Below are 18,737 nucleotides of genomic sequence, written 5' to 3' on the forward strand. Positions count from 1 at the left end.
GTTCAAGACTTTTTACGTCTTCTTTGAATCCAGCTTTCGTGGATGGATGGATAGATGAATGTATGGATGGATGGAATCATAGATCTCGAAATTAAAAATACCTCGGTCTAGTCTGGCCCCTCAGCTTTGTGACAACCAGAGCCTTAATAGCTCTGTTTTTCAGGGAAGTCCCAGAGACGTTAAATGATCTACTCAAGCCCATAGTGCTGTTACCTAGCCCAAGGCTTTCAAGTCTCATGTGGCTTATGTCACAGTCTGGAGTAAGTAAAATGAACAATCTCTTCCTTTTTACCAGTATAGCTCAGTTATAATCGTATTTATAATTCTTCTTTTCAATTGAGCATGCAGAATTAAGTAGGGGAAAGGAGGTCTGTACACAGGTCATCAGATGGCCTGCCTCAGTCTGCCGAATTTATTGGTCTGGGATGATTAGCCGGGTCCCCTCCCCAGCCATACTAGCTTAGTCGGAAGCATTCGCTCCAGTGACTGCCGGAGAAAGACTCTGTCACACAGTGGTCCTTCCTTTCCTTAGTCAGCAAGCATGCTAGACCCCCGTGTGCCCAGGGAAGACACAGTCTCTAACTTGGAGGAGTTAAGAAATTAGAAGGAGAGGCACGGGAACCTTTTTTCTTAAGGAATGCAGTGTGAGAAGTGCTGAAGTAAAGCTTTGATCCAGGAACTAGTGAAATACAGAAGAATTTTCAGCTAACCCCAGGAGGACTGAGAAGTGTCCTAGAGAAAGCGCTGTTTGGGGGGGTCTCAGAGGGATCAGGAAGATGGACTCAGGCAAGCAAGAGCTCTGGGGAGTATAAAGTCCAGGATGTCCTTAATAAGTACTGTGTGATTTAGTGAGGCTGACCCGGGAGGGGCAGAACTGAGGAGAAGGTTGAGTGGTTCAGCAGGAGATGAGATTTAAAACTTCCTTTGGACCTTACCTTGGGGGACTCAGTGGTATATGCGGCCAGTAACTTTGGTCTTTGTGTGCAACATGGCTTTAAAGCTGTGTAAGGCTTTGGAGCAAAACAATGGGACTTGCAGATTTTTTTTAAAGAGCTTTATTAGGGACAAGACTATATTTCATGGGAGCAGACTGGAGGTAAGAGGCTCGTTAAGTGGTTTAACGCGATCAAAATTTCTGGTGCTAGTGTTCTAGACTGAAGAGTCCGTCCATTCAGGATTGGCTGTTAAATGGTGATCTCTAGGGTTTCACATTTTTGAATCACAGGTTCTCGACCTTCTTTGTTGAATTGCTAATTTCTGGGTTTTTTTGAGGTATAGTCAGTAAAGTATACTAAAAGGTCTTGGAGAAATACAATAAAATGAGTCAGAACACTCCCTTATACGGAGGTGGAGTTCATGTGAATTGTCATCAATGGTTATCGTCGCGGGTTATGATTATCTGGTTCACCTATTAGCAGCGACACTTTCGTCTCTGGTGTGTCCTCTGCTGTTAGGCATCGCAGCACTGCCCAGTGGAGCTGATGGTGACGTCAAGATCAAAACAAGTTGGTCCAAAAAGAACATATTCAAACTTAAATATTGAACAAAAACTTGATCAGTTGCTTTTAAGATAGCTTGAAGATGACCTCTCCCTGTGATTTACCTGCAAAGAATCAAGCAAGTGCTCATGGAAATGGGAGCCTTCAAGGAATGTTCATTGTTTAAAAAAAAAAAAAAAAAAGCCCATGGGGCGCCTGGGTGGCTCAGTCCATTAAGCATCTGCCTTCAACTCAGGTCATGATCCCAGGGTCCTGGGATCGAGCTCTGCCTTGGGCTCTCTGCTCGGTGGGTAGTCCGCTTCTCCTTCTCCCAGCCACCCCTGCTTGTGTTCCCTCTCTCACTGTGTCTCTCTCTGTCAAATAAATAAGATCTTAAAAAAAAAAAAAAAAAAAGCCTGGGTCAGGGAAGAAAGACCTGGGGCTTAAAAAGGCCTCCGTATGAAACAGATTCCAGAGCTCTAAAGGTTTACAAGCCATGAATACTCTGCCCTCTCAGTCTAGTTGTAATTGCTTTTAGAGTTAGACCTAATGCGGATATATTTAAGAAGGGATATAAAATTCTCAGTGATGCTAATAAATTGTACCAACTTTAGTTCCTTTACAGTGTTTGCTTTCTTGTGAAATAAGCATGTGAGAGAACCAAAGACGTACAGTTGACCCGTGAGCAACAGGGAATCAGGGGCACTGACCCCGCCACATGTCCAAAATCTGGCTTTAACTTCTGACTCCCCAGAAAAACTTCACTACTAATAGCTTAATGTTGACCAGGAGCCTTACCGATAATAGAAAGTCAATGCTCATGTGTTTTGTATGTTACATGCACTATATGGTATATTCTTACCATAAAGTCAGCTGGAAAAAGAAAATGTTACTAAAAAAAAAGTCAGGAAAATACATTTACAGTATGTATTTATTGAAAAAATGCTGTGTGTAACTGTGTGGATCTGCACAGTTCAAACGTGTTGCTCAAGGGCTGGTGGTACTGAAATTTTCTTTATTTGTTTTTAATGAGACAAGTTTTGGATTATGGATAGTTGCTCTTGGAATGGTGTCTTGATCACTGACTGCCCTGTTAGTGTTGTCAACCTCACAGACCCCTCACTGGGACTAGCAGGACAGAGGAAGTGTTCTGTTTTCTCTCTGAAGGAGTCTACCAACTGGCCACGTTCTTAGCCGTTCAGTGAAGCCTGTTATCCCATTGTGCAAGAAGACTTGGACAGAAGAGGGAGAGTTTCTCTCTCTAAGTCTGGATGTCGGGGTTAAGAGTATTTGTTGAAAAAAGCCAGTGAAATCGAAAAGTATTGTATCGTTTGTCTATGGCTTATAAAACTCAAACGACTCTACTGAATATATTCAATTTCACATAAGAAGAGCCTGCCATTCTTGTTAAAATATAAGTCATGTGAAAGGTTTAAAATATTTTGTAGCAGCTACTTATATCTAATATTTTAGAATATTCAGATTATCTCAACTCCTCGAGCATTAGTGCATGCATGTACATGTCTACATCTTCCGAAGTATAAATTTACATGTTTTATGTGTTCTTACGGAATGAAAATTCAAGTATATGCAGTGATCATTGGATCAAATAGAAGTGAAGTTTTACAGCTCAGTTTGCACATTTTTCTGTGAAGTTGGGAGTCACAGTAGTTGGAGAAGTACTAATGATAGTCATTCTGTATATCTTTATAATTATTAGAACTCCTTTACTTTTGGTCTCTCACCTGAAGATTTGATAGGGTAGTATAGGAAATTTCCACTTGTCTCCACATCCAATTCCCAGCAACATCACCATATGGGGCATAGCCACAAGTCTGGAAATAAATGGAAACAGCTTCTGATCGAAAAAACGGATGTCATAGAGCCCGTAGTATATAGCTTAATTGGAAAGATGAAGCCATCCTCAAGCCATGTACCTAAACTAAAGGAGCAGATGAGAGCCCACTTGATTCATGGGCAATCGTGGGGTAGAAGAGCTGGCAAGAGGAAATGTAAGTGACAAGGTGACAAGGGTCTTCTGTTTGCTTTTGGGTTAATCAACACCAGAAGGGTGTGTACATTCAGTGGAAGGACAAGTAGATCCAGGTGCTCCAGTAGTTTTGAGTATCATCAGTAAGCGACTAGAATATAGTCCAACGCAGTGTAATAACTTTGGCTTATTGATGACAGTACAGGTAATCAAAAAGATGTAAAGTATCCTGGGTTTAAAAAATAAAGGAGAATGTATAATTTTTTAAAATGCCTTCTGTTGAAAGTATTTCACATGAAAATAACTTCTGCACGTAAATGTCTTCTCTAGTTTCAAGGAAACTCACTCATGGATAATTTGCATGCCCTTATTTAGGCAATAAATAAGTCAGGTTATTATAGAGCAAAAAGGAGATCAGGACTTCTCAGGTCTACAACCAAGTAAAAATGTTTGCTGCAGTTTATTTTTCACATTTGAAAGAACAGTTGAAAGAGAGTGTTGGCATATGTATTTGAGTTATTCTTCCAAATCCTCATAGCAGAAGTGGTAGAATGGAGCCAAGTGCTTTTGACAGTGTGCTTGGCTGTGTTTGATCCCAGTAGCCAGTCTCAGAATATTAAGGTGCCTTTATCATTCCTCCAGTAAACACCTGACCACCAGCAGTTGCATATAGAAAATGTCCATCACATCTAAAAGAGATGGAATCATAGAATCGTACACTCTTACAGCTGGAAGGAAGAGATTCCCCCAGTCCAGTCCATCCTCTTGATGAGAAAACTGAAGTCCATCAGGGTACCTTATCCACAATCATATAACAAGGGAAGAACGCAGTCCTCTTGCCTTTGTTCTTACAAGAATGCCCCCTTTAAAGAGGGAAGATAACCCAACCAGGAACATACACATGTAATAAATTTGTGCATATGAAATAAAGGGAAAAATCACACTTCAGTGAGTATGTCCCAAGTAGTGGGGGCAGGTGTCACCTCCTGCCTCTTTGAATGGTCTCTTCATAGGAAATGGATCTGTGAAAGAAGGAAGCTTTGTGGTACAGAGAGGAGAGAGAGGCCAGTTGGAAACACAGCAGGGCTGCTTTTGCTTTGATGTAGACGGATGTGAAAGTACCCATGTCTCCAAGGAGGGAGGGAGGACATGGACCCTTATCTATAGAAGACCTTCTCTAAGGGGCGCCCCAGTGGCCCAGTCGATTGGGCATCTACTCTTGGTTTCAGCTCTGGTCATGATCTCAGGGTCCTGAGAGACCTGTGTGGGGCTCCACGCTTGGCAGGAAATCTTTCTGAGAGTCTCCCTCTCCTTCTGCCCCTCCCCTCAGTCATAGGCATTCTCTCTCTCTCTCTCTCTCTCTCACTCTCCTCACTCTCAAATAAATAAGTAAATCTAAGAGAAAAACACAAGACTTTCCTTAATATAGACTTCCCAGGCTAGTGGAAAGCACCCCATATTTAAGACTGGGAAATCTTAAATTTCCCAGTAGACTGCTCTGGCATTTCTGCAGTGTGTGTGACTGAAGTTCACTGAACCTTGATTTCTCCATCTCAAAATGGACGTTGATTCACAGTAGACTACCTCACAGATTATTCCTTCGTTCGGGTGGGAAAGAGTATATAAAGGTTTTTTTTTTTTTTTTTTTTTTTTAAATAATTGGAAACATTCAAGTGTTAGGTAAATTGTTATCATTAATATTGTTATACTGTGTGCTCTAGAGAACAGTATTTATTTCTTTAAGGCTGTCTCAGAGATGAATGAACTCTAGCAATTAGGCAACTTTAGACTTCTGTTTCTTTACACCTCCTGGTGAGTGGTTTTCAGCTTTGATTAATGCTAACAGTTTACCCTCCCTTTCCTGGGCCGGGAATCTCAGGGGGTCACTGCAGAGCTAAGCATCTAGGGCTGGTCGGTTGCTCTCGGGCAGCTCAGGTTGTCAGCGTCATCGGTGGGAAGATGATCACATGCCTGCACCTTTGGCTTTTGGAAATAAATAAAGAATCTTGGCACTGAATCTAACGTTCACTGTGCCCCTGCAGTGGTCCCTGATGTAAAGATAGTTTCCACTAAAGATCAGAGAATCAAAATTAATCACGATTCAGTCACTATTAACTATAGTAATTCGTGTAAAGTTTGTTAATGGTAACAGTCACCATTTACCCTCTTGATAAACGTTTATTGAACATTTTAAATGTCCTTCAATAAGCAGTTTCTATGCAAGATCTCACTTGGCAATTACATGGACTATTTACTGATAAGGAAATGGAGGCCCATTTAATTTTGCTGTATACGGGAAGCTCTCTAATTTGTTTTTCCTTAGACAGAGCCCCAGGTTGTTCTCTTTTGTGGTTGTTGCCCTCTTGGCATCAAGTGGAGTCAGGTTGTTATTTTTCAAAGAAAAGAGGTAGGGAAGGGCATCCCTGTAGAAATGGTTTAACAGGAAGCGCCAGCTGTAGATCAAAGAAGTGTCGTGCATATTTGTAGCAAGACTATACGAGTTCAACATACGAATCCTAAGTTGCCTTTGTGGTGAGGACCTCTTGAAAGTCATGAGAAGAGACTAGCGTCTGCCTCTTTCAACAATACATCGCCAGCACCAAGCACCTCGTCAGCGCTCTGTAAATATTTGTTAAGTGAATGAATGATCTCCACCTTTTCCTTCTGCAAATAGCTTCAGCCTCCTCCTTTCCCTGCCTCTCCCACGTTTTCTACTAAAACTGCTGCAATTAATACAACTACCCCCTCTGAATTTAATGTTTCCCTCCTCTCCTTGCCCAATTATAGACGTAGAGCTAATGAGGAGTCAAGTACTTCAAGAGCCACCAATAAGGACTGAAGAGATGGGGTAACAGTCATTCACCAGCAGGGTTGACGTTTGAAGTCATTTAGACACAGACACCCTTAGTGTGACATCATGGAGGCGGTTCACACGCTGAAAGAAAGACGCTCCCAGCATTCCGTATTTTCCTCTGATCTCTTCATTTTTTAACCTGGCTTCAGACCTCGAGTCGTCTCAAGATCTTCTGGGACAGTTGGTCCAAATTGAATCTCAAGGTTCCAGTAGAAAATTTTAGCCTCTTGCCCTGATGAGGAGCTCAGTGTGGAGACTAGTTCATGCTGATCAAATGATTGTGTACTTTCTAGAACGATAGAAGACTCATGTGGCCCATGCAGTTGAGATGTTGCATGTGGCCCATGCAGTTGAGACGTTGCATGTGGCCCATGCGTTTTTCACCTGCTTCAAGAGGGACTTTCCCAGATGTCTCATTTAGTCTGTTAACAATCGGGATACCGCTAAATACGAGAGCAAATATAATCGAGTAAATAGAGGGCATTCTTTGCCTCTCGTTGGATTCCTTCAGTGTCTGTACATGTGAAATTCTTGACAGAATTAGATGCAGTTTTACGGTAGAGTTCCAGCTGTCCAAGTTCTAAATAACAGCTACCACTAACCCCATGGGGGAAGATTCCTAACAATTTTCCGTGTTTTCTGTGTTAGTGACAGGTTTCATGCGTACACGCCGCTATTAAAGCATTAGACTTTCTTTGATTTCTTAATCATTAACAACTTCAGCTCGGATTGCCCATGGAGCTGCAAGCTGTTAAAATGATCATTTGCCTCTTGCTAATTTGGAAACCAAGAGTTGTTTCTTCATTTGATGAGGCACAGGTCTTTCTCAGAGCGTGTGCGGCTCAGGAGCACTGAGGAGCTGCTGTCAGAAAACCTCGTCTAAAAATACTGAATTTGTAAAATAAATGGGACGAAGAGAGAAGATACTCTTAAATACTAAAAAGTTCAGTTCTTTAAGGGTTTCATCAAGGGACTTTTTTCGGTAGGAAGTGTCTCTGGCATTTATAGTTTCATGTTTAAATGGTACTTTATGAAGAAAGCAGAGAGGCAGGAGGTCTGAAAGCTGTTCAATTGCTCAAAGGTCAGTTGGAATTCAACCGGGGTTAACATAATGTTGAATGCTCATTTGAGTCAACAGAATGTAAGAAACATCCTGGAAGATATCTATTACTACATGGCCTTTTTGAAACCATGCCTCTGCCATGTTTTCCCCATAGTAAATGCTCATAAATATTTGTTCAATCGATTTGATAGATGCTATGATCAATTGGTGGTAGGATAAAATGAAATCTGTTCCCCTGAGGATGCTTTCATTCATTTATTAGCCACTCAGTGATACTTATTTATATTCCAAATGTAGTTTATTGGGAACAAATTAAAAATTGAGGACTCAGTTTATAAAAAAGTGACTTTTCTTTGATGTGATGGTTGTACTTGCACAACATTGGGCTGAAAGAATTTATTTTGGGGCCAACAGGCTCCCATAGACTAGTTCTGGGCAGGCTATTCAAATATCTGGGAGGCTCGTGAAGGTCTTGTTCTTAAGCCCCGTGTTAAAAATTTTGCTGGGTAGTCTAGGGTGAGCCTGTCATTTGAGCTTTCTGAAAAGCTACCCAGTTACTGTTATACATTTAGGTTTCAGGACCTAAGGTCTGATGATATCATCTTTAACTGTTTCTTCTAAGGAGAATTAGTTACCACAGATGTTGTTCAACCTATTTGTAATGTGGCTCTTCTTGACCTCTTGTGAAACTTTCCTCGGGGAAGACCCAATTCTGAGGTGATGGTAGTGATAGGATGTTTTCCTTAGAGCTTCAGGTAAATGACCATCCAGCTTCCCTCTGTCCAGCGTTTCTGATTTCCAGGGATTCTAAGGACCAACCCCATGTCAGGCAATACACTGAGGATACGCCCCTATGTGACTTGGTACTGAAGACAAAACAGGAGATGCAAAAGTCAACATTACTGGGGAGCTCTGTCAGAGGCTCACAGGAATGCAACTCTTGTATCTGAGCCATATTCCTGCCCTTCCTGATTTCATTATGGCCCACACTGCCCCCAGGCTTGGCCCTCAACCTTTCTCTGAAGAGATACAGCAGAAGGTTCTGGCTTACAGAGGTCCTACTGACACGGCAAACAAAGTGTATCCGTTCATTTTACTCTTCACCCTACTACTGTGGCGTTCGAACAAATCCACTCATTTCTCCGGTCTGACTGTATTTTCTTTCCTTTTCTTTTTTCCTTTCCTTTCCTTTTCTCTTCTTTCCTTTCCTTCTTCCTTTCCTTTTCCTTTACCTTTACCTTTCCTCTATAAGATTTGTTCTTGTGTACTGACAGACCTGCACGATTTCTCCAAAATTGACCAACTTCCGTTTTATCTACAAGCTAATCTTGATGTATTTTCCATCTGTATAATATATGTACCTCTAATCACCGCTTCCCACTCAATATCATTATTATTAATTATAATGTGTTCTGGTTTTGAGTGCTTATTAAAAATATCATATTTCTTTCCCTTAGGAATTTCCTCTGTCTTCATCTTTCTGAGGAAGCAGATAATTTTGATAAGTACTGTGTGCAAGTAGATTGTGGGAGAGCAGCTGTCCTCTAAAAACTTACATTCTAAAAGGAATAGACATCATTTCCTTTTCTGGCTAAATTTTACTTGTCCTCGACATTTCTGCTTAGGAAGTGTGTGTGGTATATTAGATGCTGTGCGGGACCGAGGAAGCTTGATAAAACAAAGTCTCATAATTACCCTCTAATCCCATATTAAAATTTAATAGAATTTAAGTCTATAAGATATCTTTCCATTTTCCCTTCTGCAGTGTAAAGAATTGAAATCCTTTTAACCATTTCTGTTAGTTAATACTAATATTTAACTTAACTCCATTAAGTTAAATGAGGAAACATGTTTAAACAGTTTTAGCCTGTTCTATTAGTGGTATAAAATTTCATAGCTGAAAAAAGAGGGCTAAAATCAGATGAAGCCTGGAATGGGTCAGTGAGGGTGAGGAACTTCCTCAGGGATAAAATCATTCAGGGCTTCTAGAACAGAATGGTTGGCAACTGCTACCCCACATGAGTACTCAAAGTACTTGCCCCACCAAGTCTTTTTTGGTTCTCTGGGATGATTCTTTAAGGAGGAAAAAAATTTAAAAATTCAATTTTTCATCAGTGACACTTGTAGCACAGGATAGTACTAACTCTTCTGTCATCGTTTGGTGTGGCCCCAGTGGAAAAGTCCTTTCAGATTTTTTTCCCCCATTAAATAAAAGGATAGGTTTGAGTTGTTCGGTGTCATTAGAAAAATAACAATCCACATTTGGGTGGCAAGGGGCCATCACCAAGATGATAACACAGATGACATGTGTTGTCCTCTTTTTCCTACCCTGTTCACTTTCTGACTTTATGTTTGCTTTTCATAGTTCTCTGTGAGATCTGTCACAGAAGCAGTGAATGTAAATGTCGTTATGAGGGACAGCAGCTTTTCTTGGAAGGTTTGTTTATCCAAGTTCTAATGAACAACATTCAAGATGGAGTCGTTTCCTAACACAAACCGCGCATTGGTTTGGGTGATGTCTCACCAGGTCCATCCATTTCATATCTGTTGTCAGAGTGCAGGTGCCTTTGGGCGTGCCCTGCTCATGTGTCAGGAACATTGTTATTCTTGGTAACTTCATATCACTGATGCAGTTGATTTGTGGTATTAGTGTTAGAGTCAAGTGTCTGGGTGGAGAGAATATTAGGTGGTCTTATTTATAAGTATAATGAGAAATGGGGAGAAGATGGGAAAATAAACAAAGTGAAGAGTATCTCGAGGTCCTAAGCTTATTGTAGATTTTAATCTTTTCTTACGTTCATCTGTCTTTTTTACCTAAATTTTTAACATGAAGGAAAATAAATGAAATCTTTGAAAAATTCTTCTATCTTATTTTGTATTCATTCATCTGAGGACACTTGCCCAGGCTTTTTTTCATATGTGCTGTTTCTCTCTCAAGCAGACTTTCCTTCTTGCCTGTGCTGCTGAAGCCTGTCTTCTCTGTCTTAGCAGGAAAGTTCATGAGTTTGTATGACTAGGACTTAATGATAAATGCGTGACTATAGCGGACGTGGATTCTTTTTTTTTTTTAAATTTGGTAACCTAGATTTATAGGTGGATTCTTGCATGTACTTCTCTGCTAGCTGATGCGTATGGTCTTTGTATTTGCAGGCAAGGTTAGGGGTCATTGGAGATGATTGTGTTGAGATGCATGGAAGGCTTTAGGAAGTATGAAAAAGAGTGTGGTAGAGTTTGTATGCTGAATCGCGTATGAGAGATATTAATTAATCGAAAGCCATTCATTAACATTTCTCAGGTCCCTGCTCCTAGGTCTTATTTCAGATTAAAGTCCCAATGTAGTTAAAATGTTTTCCCTTGACCCACTGGCCACTAAAAATTATGTTCACACTGCGTGTCATCACGGGCATTGTAGCCACCCCATCTGAAGAAATACCTTTGTAACTCCTTTGTTCTTAGACACATTTCTGAATTTTGAAAAATTGTTCCCCTTCCCCAATCCCTCTCCCCTTTTTCTTTACACAATTGAAAAAAATTTCTTCATCCTAACTTTTTGAGACTATCAGGGAAAAAAAAATCCTCCAACGATCATGGGACATTAAAGAAGATAGAGTAAAATCAAATGCCTCAGGAGTTATGTGTAGTGCGACAAAACAAGGAATAATTGTATTTGTTTGTTTTTCCCCATCTAATATTTTTAGGTACAAGCCTATGCAGAAGGTGGATGGGGTTGCAGATGGTTTCACAGGAAGTGGTCAACAGACCGGCACATCTGTTGAACAAACTGTAATAGCCCAAAGTCAACATCATCAACAGTTTTTAGGTATGTCAAGGTGTAACGCATAGTATGGTTGCTATTAAGATGTTGAAAACAAGAGAACAATAGTAGTGTTTTCTCCAAGTGCTGTGTCTATTACAGATGTGAGCCACACAGAAACATTTGTGTGTGCACTGAAACTCTGCCTATCATGGGATAGTTCTAGACCATTTCTGTTTCTTCGTGTTCACTAGAGCTTCTTTCAAAAAGTATCAAGCCGTGTAGGACTTCTAAATGCATAGGAGTTAAAGGCTCATAGCTATGAAATTGTCTTGAGGAATTTGTATTAATTGGGCTTTCATGATCAAAGTTGTGTTTACTTTCAGTAGTTAACTTCGAGGGCCTACAAGAATTCTCCTTTCCTATGTATAAAGTTGCAAATGCGTGGTCTCAGGTTAGAAAAAAAAGAAATTCCTATAAACTTTAAAAAAGTTATTCTTTTAAACTGATCACAATATATCCTATTTTTGTAATTCCGTAGATGGTTTATGTGTTGCTTTTCATTTAAAGAGTGGGGAAGTAGAACTCGAACATTCTGCATGTTGTGGTCATAGCTACCAGAGCAAGGAGTGGCGCTGCAATCGACAGCTTTTCTAGAGATGAACATGCGTAGATTCCGTACAACATATCAAGATAAATAGAAGCTACCAGAGAGTGCACACGTGTCTGGGTTGCGTGTGTGTTTGTCTGTGTGCCCCTTCTGACAAACAACTAAAAAGGACGCTCACATCAAAATAGTTACTGAAGTTGAAAACACGATGGCAACCCTTCCCAAACTGGAGTCCTCCCGCACACTCTTGAAAGCCTCGAACTCTCAAAGAGGGTTTTAATTTTGTTTTCTAATCCTGTATTTTTATTTCAATTCAAATCTGTCAAGAAATAATAAAGACATATTCTGGGTTATCTAGAAGAGGAGAACGATTACTGTTCTGTGGTTTTAGTTCATACATTTCTATTTGAATTTATGATAAAACAGGCATCAAAGTGTACTGATATCCTGAGCCCATGAGAAAAGAACAAGGAGAGACTTACTATGTAGCTTACACAAATTATGTAATGCATCCCAAGGGAAGGCTAAATGATGTCCCAGTGCGCTGTGTGGAGGAAAGTTCCACAGCTCGTTTGAATACAGAAGAGTAATGGGGGAACCAGCCACCAGGAAGTACATGTTGGCAGAGGCCTGCCAAGTTCAGAAGATCTGGGCTGTGGCAGTCAATGCCACATTCATGCTGCAAGAGGTAATTCAGTTATAGGACATCAGCAGCATCCATCCTGTCAAATTCATATTGTTAAGTTTAATGTGATTTTTATAGTTTTATTTGGGTTCATTCTGTAGCTTTTTGGCTTATGATGATACAAGAAGTATGAGCATAACAAGTGTAAAGCTAGGTTTTTTTTTTATTAATTCTTAAGTAACATAATACTAAAATAACTAAAATTGATACTGGCCAGCTTGAGATATTTTCCTTTCAATAGTGGTCCTATGTTGAGAGACATTATGGTATGTTATTTCCAGTATAACAGTAGTGAAAATTTAGTTCCTACACAATTTTAACATTCCTCCTCTATTCTTTTATACTGATGATGTTGCTACATTTTTGTTTGAAAAATACTACTATGAAAAGTTCTTAATCGTTGGACTCTGGCCTTCACATTTGTTTTTTTTCTTTTCTTAGTCTATCTTAAATTTCTCCTCATTAATCTGTAATTGCCACAATCCACAATAGTTGGTTTTTTTTTTTTTCCTGTTGTGTTGTCATGGCAACAGATGCATCTCGAGCACTTCCAGAGTTTGGAGAAGTTGAAATCTCTTCTCTGCCAGATGGTACTACCTTTGAGGATATCAAGTCACTGCAGAGTCTTTATCGAGAGCACTGTGAGGTAAGTTTTTTCAAACACAGTAGGAATGCACGCTAAGTTTTGCCAGACAGCTTGCTAAAACAAAATAATCCAACTTATTCCTAAAGGACAAGGGAAATTGGTTCATAAGTCAAAAGTTCATCATTCTTCTTATCTCAGACTGAAGAAAGGAGGGCTGTGGGAAAGGGAGAATGCATTTTACTGCCCATCTTCTTAGCATCTCCTAATCAGAATCCTTGGACATGGCAATTGCATTTTAGGTACATACCCTAGAAAATATGGGTGAATATAAGTGAACTTGTTGCATTATTGTTTTTAGTGCAAAAGATTGGTTATAGCTTCCACATCTAAAAGGCCACTGCGTAAATAAAACATCATACAGTCTATAGAGTACTATGCAGCCATTAAAAATAATAGACCCTTCTAGATGTACTCCTGCGGACTGAGTTCTAGGGTTTATTTTTAAGAGAAAAGTAAGATGTAAAGCAGCGTGTACCGTATACTATCATTCGAGTGAAAAAGAACATGTATACAAATCTCCAGCAGAAAGAACAAAATGTTCAGTGTGTTAATGGTAGTTGCCTTTGTGATGGAGACTGGATGAGTGGGAGTCAGTGGAAAAGAATTAATTTCCCAATATCCCTTTTAACCTTTTGAATTTTATACCATTAACTATGTATTTCTGTCAAAAATATTTTCTGAAAAAAAAATATATTTTCTGGAGGGCTGCCTTGCTGGGTCAGACGAGCATGCGACTTTTGACCCTGGGGTCATGAATCCAAGCCCCATGTTGTGTGTGGAGATGACCTCAATAAATAATCTTTTAAAAAGAGGGAAAAGAAAAAGATATGTCCTAGAAATGTTTAATGGAGCATTTTAGATGTTATTGAGGTGATTGAGGATTATGGAGGCTCTAGTTCTGTTTTGTTTTTGTGGTTAATTAAAGTTTCTCTGGGTATTTCCCATCCCTGCTTCTACTTCTTTTTCTGAGTATTCCCCACCGGAACTGGCTCGTTGTCTCCAAGAGGTGACCACTCTCCAAGCCAGCCTTTTAATACACCTGCAGCTCCCCTGGTGGAAAGGGTAGAACAGATTGCAACAAATGCTTCTCCTTTTGAAAGAGGAATCTGTTTAGAATTTAAGTACCTTTATTCCAGGGCTATTTGTGATCTGCTTAGAAGTAAAAGATATTCCTTGGGGTTTCACGGGCAGTCGTCCTGACTGCTGACAATGCAGTATGCAGTGAGAAGTCTCCGCTCATAGCATTCACAGATTTTTTTTTTCCCACTCCAGAAATACAAACTGCTTGAGTGCATCAGAGTGCTTGTCAAGGGTGCTGGATTATTACCACCCAAGGGCAAGTTCTCTCTTTATTAACAAACCATGTGCCAAAAGTGTTTTCCAACATGCCCTGCCGGTTCGTTCCCAACATTTTCTGGAACGATGAAAGACTCTTAATACTCATCTCCCTTTAAGTACTGTGCTTCTCCCAACATTTGAGAATTTCTAGATGAACCTTATGTATCTCAAAAAAAAAAAAAATCTTTCTTTGGACGTGATTATCATGTATCTTCAATAAAGATTTATATAAAGATTCTCTAAGCAATTTCTCATGTCTCTGTGTTCAGGTGAATCTTGCTTTAAGCAAACCAGCCTACACAGATATAATTTGGGTTTAAGTTTCTTTTATTTGTTCAAAATATAAATAGGAGCAGGGTTTATTTATATTACTAAAGAATGTCCAGTAAGCTTATTCGAAGTGGAAAACTCCACCAGTAAGATGAAAGATGACATCATCTTTTGGATTACAAAAATTACATTAGCGTACCCACATTCGGGAATAGTCTGTGTGAAGAGATACAGTGGTGTGTGGTAATCAGTCTTTGTGGGAAATGGCAGCCCACGGAGCCCAGAGAATGAATGATCCCCACTTACTTCAGGATCACCAGCATTCATGCCGTCTCTCATGAGGCATGGAAAAGAAATTCCAATTGTATGATAAAGAAGAATTCCAGTTTTTTTTTTCATGTCAAACTTCCAAACTTTTGAAGTGCAGGTGTTCAGTCTCATATCCCGTCCTGTAAATAGTCACTTGCCCTAAAGCAGTACAATAAGGATTATTTAAAAATACATTTGCCTATATATTTTAGTCTGAACATATTTGAAAGTAGGTGGACAAATGGTAAAATGTTTTATTCATTTGTAAAAATGTCTCAAGTGAGGCTGATGTGAATATCCCTTTCAAAAGAATTATTTGAGATTATTTAATTTGGAGAGGGACCACATGTAAGATGTACTGAATTCTTCCCTTGCCTTATTTTTTTTCATATTCTATACCATTTATGTTTTTAAGAAAGATTAATCTACCTATTTTGCCTGGGTTTTTTTTTTCTGGAATTCTCACAATTTGCTTATCAAAGCTCTTTTATAAGTATCACTAGTTTTTTTATGGAAGGCACAAGTAGAATTTTCCACACAAGTTGCTGCAACAGTAATTGGTTTTATTTTTATAAAATCTTAGCTTTCTTATAGCGATCTCATAGATAGAGATATGTAGGTATTATATGTGGCATTAATAGTTGCTTTATTAATAGATATCTCCTGGAATGTGCCTAAGGTACAATTGGGAAAGGAGTGTAATAATTTGCCTTGGGGTGCCTGGGTGGCACAGTCAGTTTAGGGGCCCAACTCTTGGTTTTGGGTCAGGTCACGGTCTCAGGGTCCTGACAATCCAGCCTTGGGTCTGGCTTTATGGTCAGCACGGAATCTGCTAACTTTCTCTCTCACTCCCCCTCTGCCCTCCCCTGTGCTTACTCACTCATGCTCTCTCTCTCTCTCTCTCTCTCTCAAAATAAATAAATAAATCTTTAAAAAATAATAATTTCCTCCTTGAGAACATTTTTGCCTAGGAGGAAGGCCATCTGTCTGCCTTTTAATTTCAAGGCTTAACACTTGCATCTTTTATTGTTCCTGATATCAAAGGATGAAAAGTGTTAATTAACATGCTCCCAAACATGTTTTGCTTGATGTTTGACTTGGTTTCAGGGTGTGTTTATATAGAAAATCCATTATTCTCTGTACCCTACAGAGGGCCAGAGACCTACACGGGTTTCACAGACTCTAGAACTAGGGAGTTAATAGTTTTCCTCTTTTTGCCTCGGATACCCAGATTGGCTCTCTTGGTTGCCCCCAGTGGTCTCCTTTCTTCTAGGAATTTTGTGGATCTTGCTGGGGCTGTTTTACCTGTCCTCATTCTCAGTGCTGAGGACACCAGACACATTATGCTGATGGCTTCTGTCTTTTATGCCCAAAATAATCACAGAATCACATGTTCTTTGCACAAACAAGTTATTCTTTGGTTTTCTGACTGCTTTTATCTGAAGGCAAATTTATAAACTAATTGCTATGGCAGGGGGAAATTAAATATGATCATCAAAATTTAATGAAGGGGGCAAATTTTAGAATCATAAAAAAAAATATCTTTGATGCAGCTGGGAAATGGTTCTAGGAGAGAAAATGAAGGAGGAGATGAGAGCCCTGCGCCCAAGGTTAGAGAAGGGAGTAGTCTTAAAGCTGCTCTCTAAAGAGAAGGAGCAGAGGGAGGATTGAAGCGAAGGCATGGCTTGACCGCAGAGGTGCCCTTTTTCTGCCCAGATGGACACTGTCCTCTGAAGGCCAGCCCCGTCATGGTTCCTGCTCCAGCCTCTGGTTGACTGGGAACACTCTGGAATCATGGTCAGCAGCCCCAGGACAGGTGCATTTAGCCTTGGCTCTTGTCTGCCCCGCACAGCCAGCTCCACACCCTTCACTTCTGCGCTCTTGGATGGCCATGGCCTCCCCTGGCACCCTGGGGACTCTGTCCTTCTGGGTCTAAGAAGGAGAAGAGTGGCTCCCGTTGTGGAGGCAGAAGGAAGCAGCGTGGAAAGGAGTGGAAGAAAAGTAAGAGAAGACAATGGAGATGAAGGGAAGTAAGCGAGAAAAAGAGAGGGTAACGCAAAGATATGAGGCCGTGTTGGGGGGACTACACGTCATCCCGTTGGTCTTTCCAGAGTTCTGTTCTCCCTGCCTGAGCTCATCGGTTTGCCGATGTCCATCAGCAAAATGTACCCCAGTTTCACCGTGTAGCTGCCGCTCCCGCAGCCGCGCTCACCATCTCCATATCCCGATACGCCACATGCTCCTCACCAACCCCATCAGCGGCGTCGTAAGGCAACTCTGATGACCGTTCGGTTTTGTTTTTGGGTTTTTTTTAGGCAATATTGGATGTTGTTGTGAATCTTCAGTTTAGCCTGATAGAAAAACTGTGGCAAACATTCTGGCGCTATTCTCCCTCGACTCCGACCGACGGCACTACCATCACTGAATCAAGGTCAGAATCAATAGGCTTTTCCGATTCATGTTCATGGCTGAGTAGATGTCACAGCTAATAAATGAGAGATCTGTATACCAGTTGTGAACCTTACCTGATAACATTAAATGAATAGATTGAGATGAACCACAAACCACTCTCTCGAGGCTTCCGTGTGTGTGTCGTAGCTCCCATTTTGATCGATCTGGGGGACCGTGGTAGAGCTATTTCATCCTCAGGGAATGAGTATCGTATCTGCCCTTCATACCGTCCGAGTGTGATGGCGCCTCGGCAGCTCTGGGGGACTGTGGTGTGTATCCGGCCGCAGGGCGCCAGGGCAGTGGTGGTGTAGTTCTAACCTCAGTGATATTTGCTAAACTAAAACTATTTTTAAAGTCCATTTTCTTTTTTATCCTCATTTGCCATCTATTCATTTGCTACATTTATTCACACCAGCAATCTGAGTGAAATAGAAAGTCGACTTCCGAAAGCAAAGCTGATAACTCTGTGCAAACATGAGTCTATCCTGAAATGGATGTGTAACTGTGACCATGGGATGTACCAGGCTTTGGTGGAGATTCTCATCCCCGACGTGCTTAGACCTATTCCTAGTAAGTTAAATGCAGACGAGTACGGATGCTTTTGTTCTCATACATTCCACCCAAGTAGTTTGGGAAAGTGACGTTGCAATCTAGGGTGATTCTAATCTCATTTAGATTTGCCAATTTAAAAAAAAAAAAAAAAAGAAAAAGAAACATGCAACACAAGAGTTTTGCACGAAAGCAGCCTAGAGCAAAACTGTAGGAAACCGGGCAAAAAAAAAAAAAAAAAAAAAGATCTGTTCTCCAATCGTTCATTTTCTTTTCGACAGAAAAGACAACTTATGGGTGTGACAGCCCCAATAACTAATTGCAAGAACACTCCCAGGCCAGGCAACCTTGTAAAGATTATTCTACCCAAGGACACAGTTTCCTTCATAAAGCCAAAAGTTTTTGAAATCTGTAGACCAGCCTCTTTCATGGTTGCTTTTGATTTGAAATGAATTTAGCTTGGTTTCCACTGAAGTTGAATTCCTGTATGAAAGCATTTACTTTGTCCCGTCCGTCATGTTGAGAACTACGAATGCAGTTTCCATTAACAGTAACGGTTAACCGGCATGTTGAGCGAAAAGTCTCTGCGTACAACTACACGAGCATTGTATTCCCACCGTGAGGCAAATAGGAGTTACACAGATAAGTTAGATGACTTTTTTTTCTGTGATGTTGTTGATGAAACTACCTTGTGGCCAACAAAGCTATTTCTGCAAGTGTCAATATAAACGCTAGTATGG

At 40.4% G+C, this 18,737-nt stretch overlaps 1 protein-coding gene across 7 annotated transcripts in view; it reads left to right on the forward strand.

The window, feature by feature from the left end:
• The window catches only part of RFX3 (regulatory factor X3), a 281,939-nt gene that overhangs the window by 218,695 nt on the left and 44,507 nt on the right, over positions 1-18,737 (forward strand). For all 7 annotated transcript variants that reach the window (XM_032866534.1, XM_032866530.1, XM_032866529.1 and 4 more), the window contains 4 exons: positions 11,084-11,205; positions 12,968-13,080; positions 17,313-17,428; positions 17,864-18,018. In XM_032866534.1, the coding sequence (XP_032722425.1) occupies positions 11,084-11,205; positions 12,968-13,080; positions 17,313-17,428; positions 17,864-18,018 (506 nt within the window). The remainder of the gene's footprint in view (positions 1-11,083; positions 11,206-12,967; positions 13,081-17,312; positions 17,429-17,863; positions 18,019-18,737) is intronic.

The sequence above is a fragment of the Lontra canadensis genome, unplaced genomic scaffold (assembly GCF_010015895.1).
Source record: "Lontra canadensis isolate GAN:19392208 unplaced genomic scaffold, GSC_riverotter_1.0 scaffold31, whole genome shotgun sequence".
Lineage (NCBI taxonomy): Eukaryota > Metazoa > Chordata > Mammalia > Carnivora > Mustelidae > Lontra > Lontra canadensis.